This window comes from Oncorhynchus clarkii, chromosome 13 (assembly GCF_045791955.1).
Source record: "Oncorhynchus clarkii lewisi isolate Uvic-CL-2024 chromosome 13, UVic_Ocla_1.0, whole genome shotgun sequence".
In the NCBI taxonomy this organism is placed as follows: domain Eukaryota; kingdom Metazoa; phylum Chordata; class Actinopteri; order Salmoniformes; family Salmonidae; genus Oncorhynchus; species Oncorhynchus clarkii.
In genome coordinates this window covers 15,691,963-15,710,843 of record NC_092159.1, presented here as the reverse complement: position 1 = coordinate 15,710,843, position 18,881 = coordinate 15,691,963, and the positions used below count along the sequence as shown (strand labels likewise).

Below are 18,881 nucleotides of genomic sequence, written 5' to 3'. Positions count from 1 at the left end.
TTCACCAACATTGCACCACAGACTGTCCAGGAGTTGGCGGATGCTTTAGTCCAGGTCTGGGAGAAGATCCCTCAGGAGACCATCCGCCACCTCATCAGGAGCATGCCCAGGCGTTGTAGGGAGGTCATACAGGCACGTGGAGGCCACACACACTACTGAGCCTCATTTTGACTTGTTTTAAGGACATTACATCAAAGTTGGATCAGCCTGTAGTGTGGTTTTCCACTTTAATTTTGAGTGTGACTCCAAATCCAGACCTCCATGGGTTGATAAATTAGATTTCCATTGATAATTTTTGGGTGATTTTGTTGTCAGCACATTCAACTATGTAAAGAAAAAAGTATTTAATAAGAATATTTCATTCATTCAGATCTAGGATGTGTTATTTTAGTGTTCCCTTTATTTTTTAGAGCAGTGTATTTTTAATTGCTACCTGACTAAATTCATCATGTAACAATTAACTCATACATTTTTTTTATTTTATTGTACCTTTATTTATACAGGTTTTTTCTCATTGAGATAACATCTCTTTTCCAACTCATTAGGATCTGGGGCACCACGAGAGCGGTTCTTTAAAGAGTTACCATCTCCCAAATGAAACTCTAAAAGGTCTTTACCTATCACATCTATAAACAGTCAACTTATTAATCAGAACCTTGTATTATATCAACATTCTGAAGAGTTGTAACCTCCTTGCATCTGCAAAGACGCATAAATTGTTTTAATTATTTATTTACTAGCTAATTATATGGGAAAACCGGAATAAACATACACGCTTTGCACCGGTTATTGACTGGAGACGTAATACGCTGAAAACAGATCCCTAGCGGAATGTCAACAACATTGATGCTTGTTAAAGAAGAGATGGAGAGGGAGAGAGAGAGGGACAGTGTCACATTCTGATCTGTTTCACGTGTCTTTGTGCTTGTCTCCACCCGCCACCAGGTGTCTCCTATTTCCCCCCCATTATCCCCTGTGTATTTATTCATGCATTTTCTGTTTGTCTGTTGCCAGTCCTACCAGTGTGTTCCTGTGTTTCCTGTGCTCTAGTTTTGTTTTTCCTAGTCTTCTCAGTTCGGACTTTTCTGCCTGTCTTGACCCTGATCCTGCCCGCCGTCCTGTACCTGCCTGTTTCTGATTTGGATTCCGACTCTTTGCCTGCCTTGACTTCCGTTTTGCCTGCCGCATGTACTAAAATAAACTCTGAGACTCGTACTATCCGCCTCCTGTGTCTGCATCTGGGTCTTAGCCTGATCCGTGATAGTACGAACTGGCCATGACTCACCCAGCAGGCTCGGACCAGCTCCGCAATGCTGTCTACTTCCAAGGAGCCACCATTGGAAGACATGGGGAGTTGCAATTGCCTTATGGAGGGACTCCATACCCTGGCAGAACGCCATGACCATGTGTTCGATACATTGCTGGAGCACTGCGGATTCCCAACTAGGCAGCAAGTCACTACAGTAATTCCCCAGACTCTCAGCAACCCCGCCACCAGTGGCATTTCTTCCCAGCCTACCCCGGTGTCCTGAGAACCTCGCTTACCTCCTCCAGAGGCGTTACGCTGGAGATTCTGGAACCTGCCGTGCAGATTCTGGAACCTGCCGTTTTTCTCCCAGTGCTCCCTCATCTTCAACCCGCAGCCTTCTTCATTCCCCTTGGACCTCTCAAAGATAGCCTATTTGATAACGCTGATGTCCGGGAAGGCACAAGCCTGGGCTAAGGTGGTGTGGGAGTAACAGTCCACCATTTGCCTCAGTCTGGAGGAGTTTGTGGCAGAGGTAGGTGAATTGTTCAATTCTCCGATGTCTGGGAGAGAGGCTGCTCGTAAGCTACTCCAACTACGGCAAGACTCCCGTAGTGTGGCAGACTACGCAGTGGATTTTCGCAAGGTGGCGGCTGAGAGTGCCTCGACCCGGAAGACCTGCTCGACGCGTCCCTTCACGGATTATCTGTGATTAATGACAAGCTTGCAGCCCGGGAGCTGCCCATGGACCTAGACTCCCTAATCACCTTGACCAGAGTCCAAGCTACTGGGAAAGGCTAGATTGTCTCCAGTTGAAAGTTTATGCAGGTTGAGCACCAGGAGTTGTATGTATTGCGAGACTACAGGACACAATATTTCCACCTGTCCATTAAAAAGACCTGGAACCATCAGTTCTCTGGTGAGCCATACAGGGATTTTCCAGTCTCCCATTACTCATACCCATCTCCATACCACCCTGTTGTGGGGTGACCAGGTTAAATCTCTCCAGGTGCTCATTGACATTGTGGCCGACGAGAGCTTCATCGACGCTCCCTTGGTGTCAGAGCTGGGAATCTCCAATCAACTCCTCTCAATTCCCATGGATTCAGAGCGCTGGTTCTTATCGGTTCTTATCAACCTACGAGTATCAGGAAATGTATGCAGTTCCTGCTCATAGAATCTATCGATATGGTTTTGGGGTATTCGTGGCTATAGAAGCACAATCCCCTGATCGACTGTGCCACTGGGTCTATCGTGGGCTGGAGCCGGTTCTGCCATGCACAGTGTCTTAAGTTGGCAAAGTCTGCTCGAGACGTCTTCCTGCAGGCTTGGGAGAAGCCTTGGATCTCTCAGCCATTCCTGCGGAGTACCTGGAGTACCTGGTCTAAGAGGTCTTCAACAAGGACCGCGCTACGTCTCTCACCCCACATCGACCTATGACCGTGCCATTGACCTTCTCCCAGGCACTACACCACCTCGGGGATGGCTTTACTCCCTGTCGAGTCCGGAGACCAAGACTATGGAGGAGTACATTGAGGACACTCTCACTGCAAGGGGGTATTTGTCCATCTGCCTCACCCGCCGCCCGTGTATTGACGACTGGGGCATAAATGACATTGCGGTTAAAAACCGCTACCCTCTACCATTCATCTCCTCGGCTTTCGAACATCTTCAGGGAGCGACCATCTTCTCTAAGTTGGACCTTCAGAATGCCTACTATATGGTTTGTATACAGGAAGGAAATTAGTGGAAGACTCAATACTCGGTTATGCCATTCGGACAGACCAACTCTCACATTTGTATAGCTCCGTTGCAACTCCGTCTGACCCCGAGTCCATACTCCGTACCTCCTGTCTAACGCCTGCAGTCATCTGACGTATAGAGAGCCTCGTCCGTAAGGCACAGCATTCCCAGGGGGGTCCGGCTAACTGGATGTTTGTCCCGGGCTCTGCTGTTCCCCAGTCCCAGTGTGGGCACATTCCTCGAGACTGACCTGTCATCCAGGCTCCCGTCGGACCCTGGCTTTCATCCGACTACGCTTTAAGTGGCCTTTCATGGTTCCTGATGTCTCCGCATTTGTTGCCGCCTGCACTGTCTGTGCACAAAATAAGACTCCACTGGCCTTCTTTAACCACTCCCTGTTCCTCACTGCCCCTGCTCCCATATATCCCTGGACTTTGTTAGTGGTCTTCCTCCGTCAGATGGCAAGGGTGGATAGGTGCTCCTTAGCCCCTCTGCTGTTCGTCTTTTGTTGCCCCGCACCCTCCGTATACATCCCACTTTTCATGTGTCTCAGATTAAACTTCTGTCTCATAGCCCTTGTCTCCTGTTTCATTCTTAACCCATCATTTATACAGCTTGCTCAAAGTGGGCAGTTCCGGCAGGCTGGCTGTATGTTAGATATATTGTTCCAGTATTCGTTTGGGAACGTGTTAGAGTTTCAGCGGGAAAAAGTCTGTTGAAACAGAACATTCATTTGGTGAATCTTGAGAGCGCAGACCAGGGTGAGAAGGGGTCTGATTGAAGTTATTCATTGCAAACCTGATCTGACCTATTTGGATTTCCGTGGACGGTCATGACACTGTCCAACTAACTTACACAACCCAGACAGAAAAGTCACTGCCTCGGTGCCTCCATTTTGATACTGAAGTAAACGAAGTAGATGAGAACTGATGCAGACTCTCCAAAAGCAAGTCAAAATATCCTCAAAGAAAGACAAATCACCCCCTAAAACTCAGAGACTTCTACAAGACTTTCCATTATGTTCAGTGGCCTAATCTCATCAATAATTTCTAAGCCTGGATAGATAAATCACATTCACTAAAGTATTTATATGGTTCATTGGTCTGTTACTACTGGGTACGTTACAATTCAAAAGTAGGTTTCACCACATCATCAAAATACTGGTATGATGCAAAACACAGTATCATATGATTCAAAATTGTAACTTTGTGTGCTGAGAGTCGCAAAGCAAGTTCAGGGAGTGAGTGTTTTAATATATAAAACGAACATTATACAAAACAAGAAACACAAACAACGCACAGACATGAAACAGAAAGAGAAACAATGGGGAAGGAACCAAAGGGAGTGACATATATAGGGCAGGTAATCAAGGAGGTGATGGAGTCCAGGTGAGTCTGATGACGCGCAGGTGAGCGTAACGATGGTGACAGGTGTGCACCAAAACGAGCAGGCTGGTGACCTAGAGGCCAGAGAGGGAGCACACGTGACAGTACCCCCTCCCCGACCTGCGGCTCCTGCCACAGGACACTGACCAAATTGACGATCCCGGGGATCAGGAGCGGACCGGTCAACTCTGCTGAGGTGCGGAAAACCTGTCAGTCTCAGCATGGCGACCTAGAGCGCCAGAGAGTGAGCATACGTGACGGTACCCCCTCCCCGGCGCGTTCGGCTCTAGCTGCAGGACACCAACCAAAGGGACGATCCCGGGGATCCGGGACCTGACGAACCGGCTGAGGAGTAGGGGCCTGATGAGCCAGCTGAGACCTCCCTGGTTGCCTCGGTCGAGGAACAGGAACCTGTTCACCAGCTGAGGCATGAGAGCCTATCGAGCCAGCTGAGGCATGGAAACCCGTTGAGCCAGTTGAGGCAGTCATTCTGTAACAATGTGTGCTGAGAGTTGGGAAGCAAGTACAGGGAGTGAATGTTCTAATAAATAAACACAACATAATACAAAACAAGAAACACAAAAAAAAACACAGATGTGCCACAGGAACAGAAACAATGATGCCTGGGGAAGGAACCAAAGGGAGTGACATACAGTGCCTTGCGAAAGTATTCGGCCCCCTTGAACTTTGCGACCTTTTGCCACATTTCAGGCTTCAAACATAAAGATATAAAACTGTATTTTTTTGTGAAGAATCAACAACAAGTGGGACACAATCATGAAGTGGAACGACATTTATTGGATATTTCAAACATTTTTAACAAATCAAAACTGAAAAATTGGGCGTGCAAAATTATTCAGCCCCTTTACTTTCAGTGCAGCAAACTCTCTCCAGAAGTTCAGTGAGGATCTCTGAATGATCCAATGTTGACCTAAATGACTAATGATGATAAATACAATCCACCTGTGTGTAATCAAGTCTCCGTATAAATGCACCTGCACTGTGATAGTCTCAGAGGTCCGTTAAAAGCGCAGAGAGCATCATGAAGAACAAGGAACACACCAGGCAGGTCCGAGATACTGTTGTGAAGAAGTTTAAAGCCGGATTTGGATACAAAAAGATTTCCCAAGCTTTAAACATCCCAAGGAGCACTGTGCAAGCGATAATATTGAAATGGAAGGAGCATCAGACCACTGCAAATCTACCAAGACCTGGCCGTCCCTCTAAACTTTCAGCTCATACAAGGAGAAGACTGGTCAGAGATGCAGCCAAGAGGCCCATGATCACTCTGGATGAACTGCAGAGATCTACAGCTGAGGTGGGAGACTCTGTCCATAGGACAACAATCAGTCGTATATTGCACAAATCTGGCCTTTATGGAAGAGTGGCAAGAAGAAAGCCATTTCTTAAAGATATCCATAAAAAGTGTCGTTTAAAGTTTGCCACAAGCCACCTGGGAGACACACCAAACATGTGGAAGAAGGTGCTCTGGTCAGATGAAACCAAAATTGAACTTTTTGGCAACAATGCAAAACGTTATGTTTGGCGTAAAAGCAACACAGCTCATCACCCTGAACACACTATCCCCACTGTCAAACATGGTGGTGGCAGCATCATGGTTTGGGCCTGCTTTTCTTCAGCAGGGACAGGGAAGATGGTTAAAATTGATGGTAAGATGGATGGAGCCAAATACAGGACCATTCTGGAAGAAAACCTGATGGAGTCTGCAAAAGACCTGAGACTGGGACAGAGATTTGTCTTCCAACAAGACAATGATCCAAAACATAAAGCAAAATCTACAATGGAATGGTTCAAAAATAAACATATCCAGGTGTTAGAATGGCCAAGTCAAAGTCCAGACCAGAATCCAATCGAGAATCTGTGGAAAGAACTGAAAACTGCTGTTCACAAATGCTCTCCATCCAACCTCACTGAGCTCGAGCTGTTTTGCAAGGAGGAATGGGGAAAAAAATCAGTCTCTCGATGTGCAAAACTGATAGAGACATACCCCAAGCGACTTACAGCTGTAATCGCAGCAAAAGGTGGCGCTACAAAGTATTAACTTAAGGGGGCTGAATAATTTTGCACGCCCAATTTTTCAGTTTTTGATTTGTTAAAAAAGTTTGAAATATCCAATAAATGTCGTTCCACTTCATGATTGTGTCCCACTTGTTGTTGATTCTTCACAAAAAAATGCAGTTTTATATCTTTATGTTTGAAGCCTGAAATGTGGCAAAAGGTCGCAAAGTTCAAGGGGGCCGAATACTTCCGCAAGGCACTGTATATAGGGCAGGTAATCAAGGAGGTGATGGAGTCCAGGTGAAGTCTAATGACGCTGTAACGATTCTCGTTCTCGTCTGATGAGGAATGTGAAGGATCGGACCAAAATGCAGCGTGGTACGTGTCCATGTTAACTTTATTAATCTGAACACAAAAAAACAAAGGTGAAAGAATGAAAAAACGAAACAGTCCTATCAGGTGACAAAACACAAAACAGGAAACAACTACCCACAAACACAGGTGGGAAAAGGCTACCTAAGTATGATTCTCAATCAGAGACAACAATAGACAGCTGCCTCTGATTGGGAACCATACCAGGCCAAACACAGAAATACAAAACATAGAACAAAAACATAGAATGCCCACTCCAACTCACGCCCTGACCAAACCAAAAATAGAGACAAAACAAAAGGAACTAAGGTCAGAACGTGACAGGCGAGCAAGTGCGTGTACGATGGTTACAGGTGTGCGCCATAACGAGCAGCCTTGTGACCTAGAGGCCGAAGAGGGAGCACACGTGACAAAAATGCATCCTACCAGCTGTATTTATGTATTTTTAAAGTTATATATCTTGAAAACTTGACAGCTGACATGCAAAACATTTTGGGACTAAATCAACAATGGACTAATAAAACAAATGCCAAAATATAGTTTTAGGTGGAGTTTTCCTTTAAGTCACATCTGACAAAGCTCTTATTTGACTTGCCAAACCTCTCATTGTCTCAAACAGCGAGTCTTTTCAAGGTTAAGTAGCCTCGCTGTCACTCTATTCGTCCACTACCTCTGACCAGGGCCCATAGGGCACTATCTAGGGAATGGTTCCATTTGAGAAGCAGCCATGGACGTGACGTCAGATTCAGATGCCGTAGGAGGCCAATTAACAGCTGAATCAATCATTGAGAGACGGGCCTGGAATAAGATGCTGTTGCGTTCACAGTCGGACCCAGTGCCGCTCAGAATAGAGTGGCTAAAACATGTTTTCCTGCTCTGCGTGATTTTAATGGATCCACTGTACCTCTTGTCAATTGAATATTGAAAGTAACACTGCCTTGATCGGTTGTATAGCATAACAACGCAGCTTGAGGAAGACTTATTGAGTTGAAACATGTTGCAGTTATGCGCCCTGGTGTATTGTAATGTGTAGGCTGATGTGCTCCTACTTACATGTGTTTGTCACTTGTAAATCGTCTCTCTAACGTTTTTGCAACGCGTTGGCCGCCTACTTGTCTTCTTTTCTGCGTCTGTATAGCTGCCATTCAAAATAAATATTATATTTCCTTCTATTTCTGTGGTCTTGCCCAGCTGTGCTTTAATGCGCTTCAGGAGGTTGGTCGCCCCTCATACAGGAACATGCATAGATATAGTACAGTATGCCTGTTGCTAGGTGATGAGTAACCTTGTTTAGATATACAATAGTCAACAAGGTGATGAGTAACCGTGTTTAGATATACAATAGTCAACAAGGTGATGAGTAACCTTGTTTAGATATACAATAGTCAACAAGGTGATGAGTAACCGTGTTTAGATATACAATAGTCAACAAGGTGATGAGTAACCGTGTTTAGATATACAATAGTCAACAAGGTGATGAGTAACCTTGTTTAGATATACAATAGTCAACAAGGTGATGAGTAACCGTGTTTAGATATACAATAGTCAACAAGGTGATGAGTAACCGTGTTTAGATATACAATAGTCAACAAGGTGATGAGTAACCTTGTTTAGATATACAATAGTCAACAAGGTGATGAGTAACCTTGTTTAGATATACAATAGTCAACAAGGTGATGAGTAACCTTGTTTAGATATACAAAAGTCAGCTATCCCCCCTGGACCAGGAGCTAGCTTTCAGTCGAGTAGTTGGTGTGACTAAAAACCCAATGTACCCAATGTATAGAGAGCCATAACAACTAGTGTCAGGACCCTGAGCATTTAGTGAGCTTCACAGAGTTATTTCTACCTACTGTCCTGCATTGTACTAGTGGTGGTGTCAAATCAAGGTTGATTTGTCATGTGCTCCAAATACAAGACCTTAAAGAGAAATGCTTACTTACAAGCCCTTAACCAACAGTGCATTTTGTCATTATACATGTGTATCCAACCAGCTGTAACTATTATATGAACGGCACTATTCAATAGATAGGTGTCTGAGGTTGTGTGTACCACAGTGGAAATAGATGTGCATTAAAGGTGGTGTTCCATACCTTGGCAGCCATGACCATGGAGGAGCCTCCTCGGATGCCCAGGATGGGGATGTGTGTCTGGGCAGAGATGAAGTCCAGGATCTGGGCGATGGCCTCCTGGTCCGTGTCGTCCCCGAACACCACCCCCTGCAGCCAGGTGTTGGTCATCAGGGTGCAGATGCGGTTGATGATACTCTTGGGGTCCGTGTCGTTCATGATCTCCAGTTGGACTTTGGTAGGGTGGGGAACATGAAGGAACTCCTCTTTCTCCACGTAGGTGGACGACACCTCGCTAGAGTTGCCCACCAGGATGACGGCGATGCTAAGAGAGGAGGCCACTTTGGGAGGTAAGGGGGGCGCAGGGGGCCGGGCGGGGGATACTGGGGGGTAGTAAGGGGGGTAGAAAGGGGGGGTGAGGTTTGTGCCCCTCTGGCCTCCTTTCTCGCCTCCTGCTCCTCCCGTCCCGGGTGCACCTCCTGGTGCTCCTCCGCCCCTCCCAGGCGACCGCGCAGACTCGCAGATGGGCAGAAGGAATAGGGAGAGGAGGAGGAGAGAGAGGGAGAGAGGGAGGGAGAGGGAGGGAAGGGCCAGCCGAGGGTGCTGATGAGGGGAAGAGGTGTGTTCGGGAGGAGGAGGGGGGAAGGAGGAAGTGATGCGCCTGTCCTGGAGTGGGGAGGGGGAGAGGAGGCTGACAAGCATCGTGGAGGAGTGTAAATGCAGTACCTGGAGGGAGGGAGGTAGGGAGGGGGAGAGAGAGAGGATTAATATCATGTACAGTAAATATGATAATACCAGCAGGAGATGGGACTGAAAAGAGGTACTGTATCATAATAACACCATGACTGCTACAACAGCACACAGAGAAAACAGGATCAAATGACGCACATAGAGTATTGTTCACATGGTGAAATGGTATAAATTGAGATAAAATGTCTAGTGACACTCAACAATGCTTAATCCACCACTCTATTCTAGTGCTTTCCTTAGAGGGACCTTGTGGCAGACATCAAAGACAGTTTGGAGTATGTGCGTGTGCGTGTGCGTCTGTGCGTGTGCGTGTGCGTGTGTGTGTGTGTGTGTGTGTGTGTGTGTGTGTGTGTGTGTGTGTGGTGAGGAGACCGACAGCGCCGGGTGTGTTTTGACAGATTGACGGGTTCTGAGCTTCATGGACTGGCTGCCAGGTTAAGTGACCATCAGACACTCACAGACTGAGAATGATGCTTATTCTCTCCCCTGTGCTCTCTAGCTCTCTCCATCTCTGCTTCTGTCTCTCTCAGTCTATCACTCTCTCTCTCTTTCTGTCCTGCTCTCTTTCTCTCCCTCTTTCTATCTGTCTATCTCTATATCTTTCTTTTTTTCTATTTTCCTTTGAGCAGTAACTGCCTCTCATTGCCATTAACCTCTCTTCCCACCAGTCTTATTCCCTCCCTCCCTCCCTCCCTCCCTCCCTCCCTCCCTCCCTCCCTCCCTCCCTCCCTCCCTCCCTCCCTCCCTCCCTCCCTCCCTCCCTCCCTCCCTCCCTCCCTCCCTCCCTCCCTCCCTCCCTCCCATCCCCCTTTAGCCTCTTTGAAGTCAATTGCAGACCTATTATTTCCTGCTCCTTTTATTAACAGCAACGAAGAGAGAAATAGGGAGAGAGAGAATAGAAAGAGAGGAGAAGAGGGAGGGGACAGTCAGGGAGAAGCACAATTAGTCATAACTTGATGTGAAACATTTGGTTTCTGACTCTGTGTGTGTGTGTGTGTGTGTGTGTGTGTGTGTGTGTGTGTGTGTGTGTGTGTGTGTGTGTGTGTGTGTGTGTGTGTGTGTGTGTGTGTGTGTGTGTGTGTGTGTGTGTGTGTGTGTGTGTGTGTGTGTGTGTGTGTGGATGGATGGGAAGAAGTTAAATGACAACGACGGAGCATTATCGTTTATATAGAGATAGAAATGGGTATCCTTAATGTAGCTACACTTGAATGCTTTTTAAGAGGCAGATGGAGAGAGGACGAGAGAAATACAGAAATACAAAGAGAGAGAAAGAGAGATAGGGACTGGGAGACAAAGAGATAGAGAGACAGAGAGAGATAGGGACTGGGAGACAAAGAGATAGAGAGACAGAGAGAGATAGGGACTGGGAGACAAAGAGATAGAGAGACAGAGAGAGATAGGGACGGGGAGATAGAGAGACAGAGAGAGATAGGGGCTGGGAGACAAAGAGATAGAGAGACAGAGAGAGATAGGGACTGGGAGACAAAGAGATAGAGAGACAGAGAGAGATGGGGACTGGGAGACAAAGAGATAGAGAGACAGAGAGAGATAGGGACTGGGAGACAAAGAGATAGAGAGACAGAGAGAGATGGGGACTGGGAGACAAAGAGATAGAGAGACAGAGAGAGAACACCATAGTAAATACAATTCATATTTATGCTTATTTATTTTATCTTGTGTCCTTTAACCATTTGTACATTGTTAAAACACTGTATATATATATACTATGACATTTGTAATGTCTTTATTGTTTTGAAACTTCTGTATGTGTAATGTTTACTGTTAATTTTTATTGTTTATTTCACTTTATATATTCACTTTATATATTATCTACCTCACTTGCTTTGGCAATGTTAACACATGTTTCCCATGCCAATAAAGCCCTTGAATTGAATTGAATTGAATTGAGAGATAGGGACTGGGAGACAAAGAGATAGAGAGACAGAGAGAGATGGGGACTGGGAGACAAAGAGATAGAGAGACAGAGAGAGATAGGGACTGGGAGACAAAGAGATAGATAGAGAGATATTATCTACCTCACTTGCTTTGGCGAAGGGAGAAGTAAGGGAGTAGAAAGCAGAGAAAGGAGGAATGAACATGGAGGGAGAGAGAGCGAGCGAGAGAGAGGAGAAAAACAGGGGAGAAAGGGAGGAGAGAGAACAGAGAAATGGGGAGAGAAATAGGCAAAGAGATATCAAAGGGGCCAGAGGGAGAGCAAAGCAGAGGGGTGGGAGGGAGAAGTAGCAGAGAAAAAGGGGGTAGCTAATGTAGTCTGTTACTACAAATGTCCCATCTAAAAGCATAATTAGTGGAGGTTTGTCAGGCCTAATTGCAGGTACACATGCTAATTGTAAACGGGCTCAATCCTCAGTGAGGTTGGACAATGCTGAGAGGAGAGGAGAGGGGGAGGAGGAGGAGGAAGAGAGTGGGAGGAAAGCAGAGAGAGGAGAGGGGGAGGAGGAAGAGGAGGAGGAGGAGAGTGGGATGAAAGCAGAGAGAGGAGAGGGGGAGGAGGAAGATAGTGGGAGGAAAGCAGAGAGAGGAGAGGAGGAGGAGGAAGAGAGTGGGAGGAAAGCAGAGAGAGACGTGGTGTGACCACAACAACATACAGGAACTCAAGTCCTTCTGTTCACCTGACTGTTCATTCCTCACAATCAAATGTCGTCCGCATTATCTATCAAGGGAATTCTCTTCGATTATAATCACAGCCGTATATATTCCCTCCCAAGCAGACACATCGATGGCCCTGAATGAACTTTACTTGACTCTTTGCAAACTGGAAACCACATATCCTGAGGCTGCATTCATTGTAGCTGGGGATTTTAACAAGGCTAATCTGAAAACAAAACTCCCTAAATTGTATCAGCATATCGATTGCGCAACCAGGGCTGGTAAAACCTTGGATCATTGCTATTCCAACTTCCGCAACGCATATAACGCAACGCAACGCCCTCCCCCGCCCTCCTTTCGGAAAAACTGACCACGTCTCCATTTTGTTGCTTCCTGCCTACAGACAGAAACTAAAACAAGAAGCTTCCGCGCTCAGGTCTGTTCAACACTGGTCCGACCAATCTGATTCCACGCTTCAAGACTGCTTCGATCACGTGGATTGGGATATGTTCCGCATTGAGTCCAACAACAACATTGACGAATACGCTGATTCGGTAAGCGACTTCATTAGCAAGTGCATTGATGATGTCGTTCCCATAGCAACTATTAAAACATTCCCAAACCAGAAACCGTGGATTGATGGCAGCATTCGCGTGAAACTGAGAGCGTGAACCACTGCTTTTAACCAGGGAAAGGTGACCGGAAACATGACTGAATACAAACAGGGTAGCTATTCCCTCCGCAATGCAATCAAACAAGCTAAGCGTCAGTATAGAGACAAAGTAGTCACATTTCAACGGCTCAGACACAAGAGGTATGTGGCAGGGTCTACAGTCAATCACGGATTACAAGAAGAAAACCAGCCCCGTCGCGGACCAGGTTGTCTTCGTCCCAGGCAGACTAAATAACTTTTTTGCCCGCTTTGAGGACAATACAGTGCCACTGACACGGTCCGCAACCAAAACCTGCGGACTCTCCTTCACTGCAGCAGAAGTGAGGAAAACATTTAAACGTGTTAACCCTCGCAAGGCTGCAGGCCCAGATGGCATCCCCAGCCGCGTCCTCAGAGCATGCGCAGACCAGCTGGCTGGTGTGTTTACGGACATATTCAATCAATCCTTATTCCAGTCTGCTGTTCCCACATGCTTCAAGACAGCCACCATTGTCCCTGTTCCCAAGAAAGCTAAGGTAACTGAGCTAACCGACTACCGCCCCGTAGCACTCACTTCCGTCATCATGAAGTGCTAGTCAAGGACCATATCACCTCCACCCTACCTGACACCCTAGACCCACTCCAATTTGCTTACCGCCCAAATAGGTCCACAGACGATGCAATCTCAACCACACTGCACACTGCCCTAACCCATCTGGACAAGAGGAATACCTATGAGAGAATGCTGTTCATCGACTACAGCTCAGCATTCAACACCATAGTACCCTCCAAACTCGTCATCAAGCTCGAGACCCTGGGTCTCGACCCTGCCCTGTGCAACTGGGTACTGGACTTCCTGACGGGCCGCCCCCAGGTGGTGAGGGTAGGTAACAACATCTCCACCCCGCTGATCCTCAACACTGGGGCCCCACAAGGGTGCGTTCTGAGCCCTCTCCTGTACTCCCTGTTCACCCACGACTGCGTGGCCATGCACGCCTCCAACTCAATCATCAAGTTTGCGGACGACACAACAGTGGTAGGCTTGATTACCAACAACGATGAGACGGCCTACAGGGAGGAGGTGAGGGCCCTCGGAGTGTGGTGTCGGGAAAATAACCTCACACTCAACGTCAACAAAACTAAGGAGATGATTGTGGACTTCAGGAAACAGCAGAGGGAACACCCCCCTATCCACATCGATGGGACAGTAGTGGAGAGGGTAGTAAGTTTTAAGTTCCTCGGCGTACACATCACGGACAAACTGAATTGGTCCACCCACACAGACAGCGTCGTGAAGGAGGCTGAAGAAATTCTGCTTGTCACCAAAAGCACTCACAAACTTCTACAGATGCACAATCGAGAGCATCCTGTCGGGGTGTATCACCGCCTGGTACGGCAACTGCTCCGCCCACAACCGTAAGGCTCTCCAGAGGGTAGTGAGGTCTGCACAACGCATCACCGGGGGCAAACTACCTGCCCTCCAGGACACCTACACCACCCGATGTCACAGGAAGGCCATAAAGATCATCAAGGACAACAACCACCCAAGCCACTGCCTGTTCACCCCGCTATCATCCAGAAGGCGAGGTCAGTACAGGTGCATCAAAGCAGGGACCGAGAGACTGAAAAACAGCTTCTATCTCAAGGCCATCAGACTGTTAAACAGCCACCACTAACATTGAGTGGCTGCTGCCAACACACTGACTCAACTCCAGCCACTTTAATAATGGGAATTGATGGAAATTAATGTAAAATATATCACTAGCCACTTTAAACAATGCTACTTAATATAATGTTTACATACCCTACATTACTCATCTCATATGTACAGTGTATATGTATATACTGTACCCTATATCATCTACTGCATCTTTATGTAATACATGTATCACTAGCCACTTTAAACTATGCCACTTTGTTTACACACCCTACATTACTCATCTCATATGTATATACTGTACTCGATACCATCTACTGCATCTTGCCTATGCCGTTCTGTACCATCACTCATTCATATATCTTTATGTACATATTCTTTATCCCTTTACACTTGTGTGTATAAGGTAGTAGTTTTGGAATTGTTAGGTTAGATTACTCGTTGGTTATTACTGCATTGTCGGAACTACAAGCACAAGCATTTCGCTACACTCGCATTAACATCTGCTAACCATGTGTATGTGACAAATAAATTTGATTTGATTTGATTTGAGGAGAGGAGAGGAGGAAGAGACTGGGAGGAAAGCAGAGAGAGGAGGAGGAAGAATAGGAAGAGAGTGGGAGGAAAGCAGAGAGAGGAGGAAGAAGAGGAGGAAGAGAGTGCGAGGAAAGCAGAGAGAGGAGGAGGAAGAGGAGGAAGAGAGTGGGATGAAAGCAGAGATAGGAGGAAGAGGAGGGAGAGAGTGGGGGAAAAACAGGGAGAGGAGGAGGAAGAGAGTGGGAGGAAAGCAGAGAGAGGAGGAGGAGGAAGAGAGTGGGAGGAAAGCAGAGGAAGGGGAGGAAGATGAGGAAGAGGAGGAAGAGAGCGGATGGGAGGGAAAATAAATGGAGGTATACACAACACAGATGGAGCTGGTTGGAGGAAGAAGAACAGCAGCAACAAGAAGAAATCCAGCGAGGGGGAGGAGGATGGGTGCTGAGAAGATGGAGGGATGAAAAGAAAGAAATGATTAGGATGATAAAAGAAGAGCAGAAGATGAAGGGAGAAGAAGAAAGAGTGATGAAAGAAGGATGGTTGAAGCACACAATGAGAAGGAAGGTTAGAGAAGATGGCCAGAGAGAGAGGGTCGAAGAGGAAAGTATGGGAGAAAAGAGTGAGATAGTGAGAATGACAGAGACAGAGGCAGGGCAAGGATGAAGAAAGAGGGAGGGAGAGAGAGAGAGTCAAAGAGGGAGAGACAGAGAGAGAGTTTCCATGGCAACAATTCAAATATGCCTCCATGCAGCACCCTGATGGACAAGGAGATACGCACAATGTTCGCTTCGTACGCTGATACACACACACTATACACACACACACACTGATACACACAGCGTTCAAATACATGTGTATTTTATCATTAGTGTCATGACGTTGGCCTGGGGGGTAGGTTTATGACAGTCATAAATACCTCTTCCCCCCTTTTTCCTATATCTACCCTACTGAGGTTACATTTGCAAAACCCTTGGTTAACAAAGAGATTCTGGGAACATCAGAAGGTTGGGGGAAATGAACTATATTCTGGCAATCAGATCAATTGAACATATGCGGTGGTACTTAATGAATATGATGTCAGTTCGGTTGTCATCTGAGACATTCTCATCAATGATAAGATGACATAAACTCTACAGTGGAAAGTCTACACATCAGTCATCGGATTCACATGGAATTGTTGTTCAACATAAATGTTTGCATATGAAATTATTCGTGATGGGATGAAATGTGATTTTAGCTTCTAAAATGTGAGATTTGGGTTTTCATAAGTTAGGGCTGCTCAATCAGTGGCCCGCCCCTGTGAAGGGACATGGGCTATAAAACTTTTCAAACACGCCCTCCTCTCCCTTCCTATATAAGCCGTCTTGACGACAATATAACTTCCTGACGTGAGGACGACGGTCCTATGTCAGAATGGTTCAGGTAATAACGACAGAACGAAGCCAACATCAGCGTAAGCTTTGGTTGCGAATGGTATGAACTTTGAACTCTTATTCACTACAGAAGTGATACCTCCTAGCCGTTGAGATAGCAACAGCAGATGCAAACGAGGGTTAGGCCTTCCATCTACCACCAACCTGCTGAAGCACAGCTCAGAGTAAATATTTATTGCATTTTCCTTTTCCAAATGGGCAGTAATTTAGAATGCATAAGATACTGTATTTACGATAGCACAGCTTCTTCCCTTTGTTCCTCAGTCTTCCCGCTCTTTCACTCAAACCCAGCCCCTTTTCTTTTGTGTAACAAGCTGTCATATCTGTTCCGCCCGCTAGGGACATTTTGTTATGATTGAATTATGTGTATGTGTAATTCTGTGTGATTATTTAGGTATTTAGTAAATAAATAATTCAACCCAATTTTGTATTGCTGGTTCAACTTGCTAGCCAGGGTTTGTGCAGATAACCAAGAATGTACAACTTTCAGATGAATCTTTAAGAGTTTATTTGGAAGATAACAGCTCTATAAATATTATTTTGTGGTGCCGACTCTCTAGTTAATTACATTTACATGATTAGCTCAATCAGGTAATATTAATTACGGATAAATTATTTTATAGAATAGCATGTCATATCACTAAATCCGGCATAGCCAAAGACACGACATTAGTCATTTAAATACTTATTTTCTGTGTATTTGAGTATTTTTAAATAATGTGGCCAGAATCAACTACTTACTGTATATTGGACGTATTTGAAAGTATTCCCAATTAACTTCCTATAAATAGCTTACTATTTGAAAGTACTTTAAATACGTATTTCAAATAATATAAATAACATACATGCTAATACTTTCCAAGTGTATTTCCAAATGCATTCCAATATTCAACTACAGGACTTGTCCAATACAAAACATCTGAATACTTACTTCAAAATGTATGTGAAAGTAATTGAGATATTTGAAATAGTCTTTTAACCCAGGTCTGCACGCACGCACGCACGCACGCACGCACACACGCACACACACACACAAAGAAAATTACACACTGTTGGACACAAACACAGATTTTCAAGAAACACTCGTATATAAATGACTTATCATAAGGTGGACTTATCACAAAATAGTAGAAGCTTACCCCCCCCCCCAGAAGTAGACCCAATATGTACTAGTGTTATTCTAGGAATGTGTGGAGAGAGAAGAGGAGAGGAGTGGGTGGTCTGTGTTACTGTGTGTCATGGTCAATGAAAGAGTCTCTGGAGCATTTGGCCTCTCCAGCCTAATTACTGATGGAGGAAATAACCCCAGTATAACAAACAAACAAACACACACACACACACACACACACACACACACACACACACACACACACACACACACACACACACACACACACACACACACACACACACACACACACACACACACACACACACACACACCCACCCACCCACCCACCCACCCACACACCCATACACACACACACACACACACACACACACACACACACACACACACACACACATACAAAATTGACTTGACACTCTGGCAGAGAGAGATGAACCAATGCCCTGACCTGACCTTAAAACTAAGCTCAATAAAAAGGCTGAAGGGGGAAAACAACAACACACACACACACACACGCACACACACACACACACACACACACACACACACACACACACACAGAGCAACCAGTTTGACTAAGAGAGAGAGAAGATAGAACTACCCTGACATTTAGGGTAATCAGCCCTGCACAAAAGTTCAACCGTCATTAATAACTCCAAATTAATTACAAGAAACGGAGAATGTCAAGAGCCATCCAACGCAATGGATCATTTGCTTTCCTCACAGACGGCAGACAAATCTAGACTGAGCATTTAAATATGCTGTCGTATGTCAATTACATATTACTTTACACTGCAATTACAGTAACAGTGTCACGTTCTGACCTTAGATCTTTTGTTATGTCTTTGTTTTAGTATGGTCAGGGCGTGAGTTGGGTGGGTTGTCTATGTTTGTTTTTCTATGAGTTGGTATTTCTGTGTTTGGCCTAGTATGGTTCTCAATCAGAGGCAGCTGTCAATCGTTGTCCCTGATTGAGAACCATACTTAGGCAGCCTGTTTTCACCCTTGATTTGTGGGTGATTATTTTCTGTGTCTGTGTGTTCCACACGGAACTGTTTTTTTTATTTTTTATTTCACGTTGTTATTTTGGATTTTTCTGTGTTCTATTAAAAGTATCATGAACACTTAACACGCTGCGCATTGGTCCTTCGATCCTTCCTACTACTCCTCGTCAGAGGAAGAAGAAGACCGTTACAGAATCACCCACCACCAAAGGACCAAGCAGCGTGGTATCGGGCAGCAGCGATCTCTGGACTCCTGGACATGGGAGGAGATCTTAGAG

General features: G+C 45.7%; 2 protein-coding genes across 2 annotated transcripts in view; both read right to left on the bottom strand.

Moving 5' to 3' along the window:
- LOC139423786 (glutamate receptor ionotropic, NMDA 2B-like) overlaps positions 1-9,053 on the bottom strand; it is a 98,613-nt gene extending 89,560 nt beyond the window's left edge. Inside the window, exon 1 of the mRNA XM_071175418.1 lies at positions 8,859-9,053. Coding sequence (XP_071031519.1) covers positions 8,859-9,053 — 195 coding nt within the window. The remainder of the gene's footprint in view (positions 1-8,858) is intronic.
- LOC139424506 (myb/SANT-like DNA-binding domain-containing protein 4) overlaps positions 1-18,881 on the bottom strand; it is a 1,073,247-nt gene that overhangs the window by 346,982 nt on the left and 707,384 nt on the right. The window lies entirely within an intron of this gene.